Source organism: Mastigoproctus giganteus, chromosome 5 (genome assembly GCF_048544385.1).
Source record: "Mastigoproctus giganteus isolate SK-2022 chromosome 5, ASM4854438v1, whole genome shotgun sequence".
NCBI classification, from domain to species: domain Eukaryota; kingdom Metazoa; phylum Arthropoda; class Arachnida; order Uropygi; family Thelyphonidae; genus Mastigoproctus; species Mastigoproctus giganteus.
This window is the reverse complement of record NC_143579.1, coordinates 200,830,129-200,834,955: the sequence shown is the minus strand read 5'-3', so window position 1 is coordinate 200,834,955 and position 4,827 is coordinate 200,830,129. Positions and strand designations below refer to the sequence as shown.

At 33.3% G+C, this 4,827-nt stretch overlaps 1 protein-coding gene across 1 annotated transcript; it reads left to right on the top strand.

Moving 5' to 3' along the window:
• The first annotated feature begins 625 nt into the window (after window positions 1-625).
• Window positions 626-1,404, top strand: LOC150086004 (dnaJ homolog subfamily C member 30, mitochondrial). The gene has a single exon (XM_090373648.1). The coding sequence runs from the start codon at window positions 752-754 to the stop codon at window positions 1,367-1,369; it is 618 nt and encodes a 205-aa protein (XP_090229774.1). The 5' UTR covers window positions 626-751; the 3' UTR covers window positions 1,370-1,404.
• The last annotated feature ends 3,423 nt before the right edge of the window (window positions 1,405-4,827 follow it).

The window sequence follows — 4,827 nt, the reverse complement described above, 5'->3', positions numbered from 1 at the left end:
ATGCTATGGTTTGCTATTCATCCGCTGTTTTTAGTGTTCTTTTTTTGGATTGGAATAACAATAAATTATGAAAATTATATGCTAATAATCTTCGAATTCATATATTGTCCAATGCAATAACAAAACTATAGAAAATGCTCCAGGAACATTTCAAAAAAATTCACAATATTCCAGCTTGTTTCAATGCTCTGATAATCTGTCTATGCGTTTTAACAGTAGCCGGAATTGCCATTGTAGTTTATGGCAGTGTGCACTCTGTATGTTACTAATCTGTGGGTAACACTGTAGGCATTTGTATGAGTCGAGAGCTTTGGCTAGTTTGTTCAATATTATTTACTTTTGTGGTATTTATAACCTTCTGTGACACCTTTTTTTTTTTTTTTTTGACTTTTTAGAAGCTAGGCTGTTTCGACGAATTAGGAAAACATTACGTCGCCTACATTACTGAAAATACTCATTGAGTTTAATTTGTATCCGTTTAGGCTGAGTGAAACTACATTTAGTGAACACCTTTAGAAATATATTTAGAGGAGTTTTTGTTACTTAAGAGCGAAAACAATATTTTGCGAGTTATTCATGTTGATGTCTATTCTTTTGTAGAATAATTCCATAATATAATGCAAAAGCATCAATAATGAGCTTTATAGTATAATGAGCATATTATTTATTACTGAATTATTATGTAAAGTTATGTAAAATACAAGTGTGTATTGGTTGATTTAATTCATAATGCTTATCGGCGATTTGCGCCATGAATGCTAAGTATTTTAGCAAAAAGATGATTGGTACTTGTGTTAGATTCTGTGTTCAAACGAAGATAAACTTATATGAAGTACTTGAAGTAAAACCAAAAGCTACTCAGCTACAGATCAGAGAAGCATACTACAAGCTTTCTATGAAATATCATCCTGACAGAAATCAGAACGACGAGAACGCTGTAGCAAAATTTCGTGAAATTACAGAGGCGTATGAAATTTTAGGTAATTATGCCTTAAGGAAAAGGTATGATAAAGGACTATTTATACCTACACTAGGAAGATCTTCAGGTGTTCAGGCCCCTGTTGCAGCAACTGCCGATTATGAATATGCAAAATTTTATGAGAGCCGGGAAGCAAGAGCAAAACCTCCTTTACCTAAAGGTAAATCAGCTGTATACGATTTTGATGAGTTTTATTCACAGCATTATGGAAGCCACTTTGTAAATATTACTCAATCTAAGAAAAATGCTTATCAGGAGAGAGAGAAAATGGAAAGAAAGAATGCACCCTATTTGTCCCTAATGTTCTTTTTGTTTCTTGGATTTTGTGCATTTTTCTTAAAATCATCACAAGAGTCTTCTGAAGAAGCTAAATCAGAGAGTAGGAAATAGTATCTGCCAACTAATGAAAATATACAGTTTTTTTTTCTGTCTCCTCTAAGTAGCGTTAAAGGAATAAATGTATATACCTTGGAGTTTAAGATGTAAGTGGAGATTAGAGTTTAAGAGTATTTTGAGCTGTTTGGTTTTTTTCAAATATCGTAGAGAAACAGGAGTTAGAAAATGTTGCACACACAGGGCTTGTTCAAGCTGTTAATGAGTTTCAATTAAAAAAAAAAAAAAAAATTTTAGGTAGCATTACCACTAGTGTTTTTATTCACCCATAAACAAATTTTCAGCATTCAAGAACTTACTTTTTTTTTTTGTGTGCTCATTCATTGTGTTCTAATTGTTAAGTACAGTTGATCGGCTTAATATATAAATGTTACAGATGCTTTCCATATACCTCTAGACTCAAAGTATGATGTTACTGTAACCGTACAGTAATGTTACTGTAACCATAACTGTTTTATGTTTGCCTGAAGGCTGTCTGCAAAGAGGCAAGGAATATCTTACCACTAAGAATTATTGGGAACTGCAACAGACTATAAGTGTATGTTTAGTAAGGAAAAAATTAGTATCATGATCTTTTGAAAATGATTTCTATTTTATTTTTTTGATGAACTTTACATTATGGGGCATTTTTTTAAATTGAATGTACTCGTTTTCTCCATGTTGATTGGAATTTGTGGGTTGGTCACTCACACACTAGCAGGACTAGATTTCTTGGATGACTGTTTTCTACAACAGCATGTCAGAGAGGCGACAAGAGGAAGCAGTACCCTTGATCTGGTTATCACCAGTGATTGTGCATTAAGAATCTGCAGGTAAAAGACCCACTGGATGACAGCAATTACAGTGTACCAATGTGGAATTTAATTAAAGATATAACTACTGTCAAGGGTAAAGGCTTTTGCTTTCATAAGAGTGACTACAGTGGCCTCAGACAGTTTTTAAATTCTGTGCAGTGGGACCAACTGATGATGTTACCAACAGCAAATTCTAAATTGGAATCATTCAGGGAAGTAATCAAAGGTGCTACTAGGCTTTTCGTATCACCAAAGAAATACTGTTCAAGGCTGAGACCTAAATGGTTGTCAGATCTACAAATGAGACATGTGGCAGAGAAGAAAAGTGCATGGGATGCATATAAATTATCAGATGATACAGCCTATGGTAGATATAAATTAGTCTGTAATCAAGTCACAAAGGAGGTTAAGCAAGCTAAGGCAGATTATGAGAAGTCTCTGGCAAAGAATGCTAAGAAAAGCAGGAAAGACTATATTGGGCCACCCTGATGTCAGGGATTAACTATTGATGTCCATGCTCAGGTTGCTGAAAAATTGAATAGATATTTTACATCTACATTCACACATGAGGAATTCTTTATGGGAAGGGATGTCAGAAGTTTATCAAACTCCAATGGGGAGCTAAATGACTGTGATAACTGAAAGGAAATTGGAAGAGAAATTGTTGAAGCTGAACATAAAAAAGGCACTTAGTAACAATAGATAACTGTTTTAAAGTTTTATTACAATAAGATATAGTAAGATATAAAATTTTATTTATTTTTCTTATATATGAATGTATTATTGCATTTTGAGGATATTTGGGTTTAAGGATATGTGGGTCAAAGCTTCACACTTGTTTATTTATACTGGACAGCTAACATTTAAAAAGGTAATTTAAAAAATGTTCAAAATCAGGGAAATGGTTATGGGTCATAAAAGACCCCACAATACCATCGAAGTAACTTTGATTAGGCAGACCAATGAGAAAATTATGATCGCCATTATGAAATACAATCAGTCATACTTTATTATATGTTTATTTGCTAATGTAAAACACTTTAAAGTTTTATTAGAACAGCAATAGCCTTCTTTTCTGGAAAACTGCTTCTTTTTTGATAAAACTGAACACTGTCTAACCTAGTTTATTTCAGTATCAACATCATGCACTATTGTAGTAATGACTGAAATATCCATCCAGAGAGTTGAACTGCTTCTGAACTATTTGTGAAATAGAAGGATTCTTTATTCCAGAGTAGGTATTTGACACCCAATAAATTTGGAGAAAACAACAATCACAGAAAACAAATTAATCTTCAGTAGACTGTAAATTTCCATTATTTTTTACAAGAATTAAGCTAAAACATTTTTGGTAAGCAGATAAGGTCAGAAATCTTAGAAAACAGAGACACTACTGCCAAATACTAAAACAAATCTCACAGCACAACAGAAGATTGTATTCATGGAATATGCTATACTCTACACTAAAAGAGGAGTAGAACCAACTAGTGACAGCATTGGATCTGTATGTTATATTAGGCAGGTCTGTAACTGAAAAAAGATAACTCAAACTACTAAAACCTCCAAGAAAACTCCTGTAAGATACTCCTGATTTCTCTAAATATTCCAGGAAAACTAGAAGAGTTTGCAGCTATAATGCTGTACTTTATTTTCTAGTAACAACAAATATATAAAAGAACATTAATAAATTTCTATCATTTATATGTTTTGCAATAAATGCTTCAGTTTTATATCAAGGAGAGAAAAGGAAATCAAGGATAGATCACAGCAGTGGAATTCGGTTCCTGCATCAACACTATCAACTGCTTTTGGACAATTGGTGTTTTATTAGGCTGGCTGTAATCCTGGGGTAGTGTACATATACTGCATGATTGAGCCTGTAAGCTGTGACAAAACAATATACTGTTGCAATGTTACAATGGCTGTAATAAAACAGTCACAATTGGTTGTAAATCCCCTCATTTCCAGAAACAGACTATGAAGAAATTTATTTCATTCTGTTTTGGTATGAGTCAGTCAGGTTAGTACAATATAGAATTATTACTAATGGGTGAGAGGTGTCCCATACCAAAGTATGGCACACCTCTAGATTTTTGACAGTGCATGTCAAGCATAAATGTCTGGAGTTTTGAGTTTCCTGTTTCTAAGATAGATTTTAAATATGATAGCTCTAACCAAACAAGAAGCAGTCTTAACATGTTATGATTTTATATCAACAAGCATCAGAAGATGCTACAAAAATGGACTTCAAATGGATAGCATCAATTGTAACTATCCAAGTCAGTGGAATTTAACCAAGCTCAAAATAGCATAAGAAAAAAGCAGCAAAGTTGATGGTGTTCAGGAAGAGTAGAACACAAAACTGGAAATTTTGGCATTGGGTTCCAGTTATAAGGGCATCTTTAATGTCAACACAGCATGTTTCTTTTATAAAATATTCCAGTCAGACATCCTCACAGGTGGATTATTACATAGTGTAGAGAGAGTAAGGAGAGGTTTATCATTTCCATTTGTGCTGACGATATTGAGAAATTAACTAATTAACTGGAAATTAGACTAAGGCACATTTAGGGCTAGAGCCTCAAGCTGCGAACAAATTTAGACTATGTATATAAAGTGCTTGGCATCATAATACACAGCCATTTCTGAATAAACAGAAAA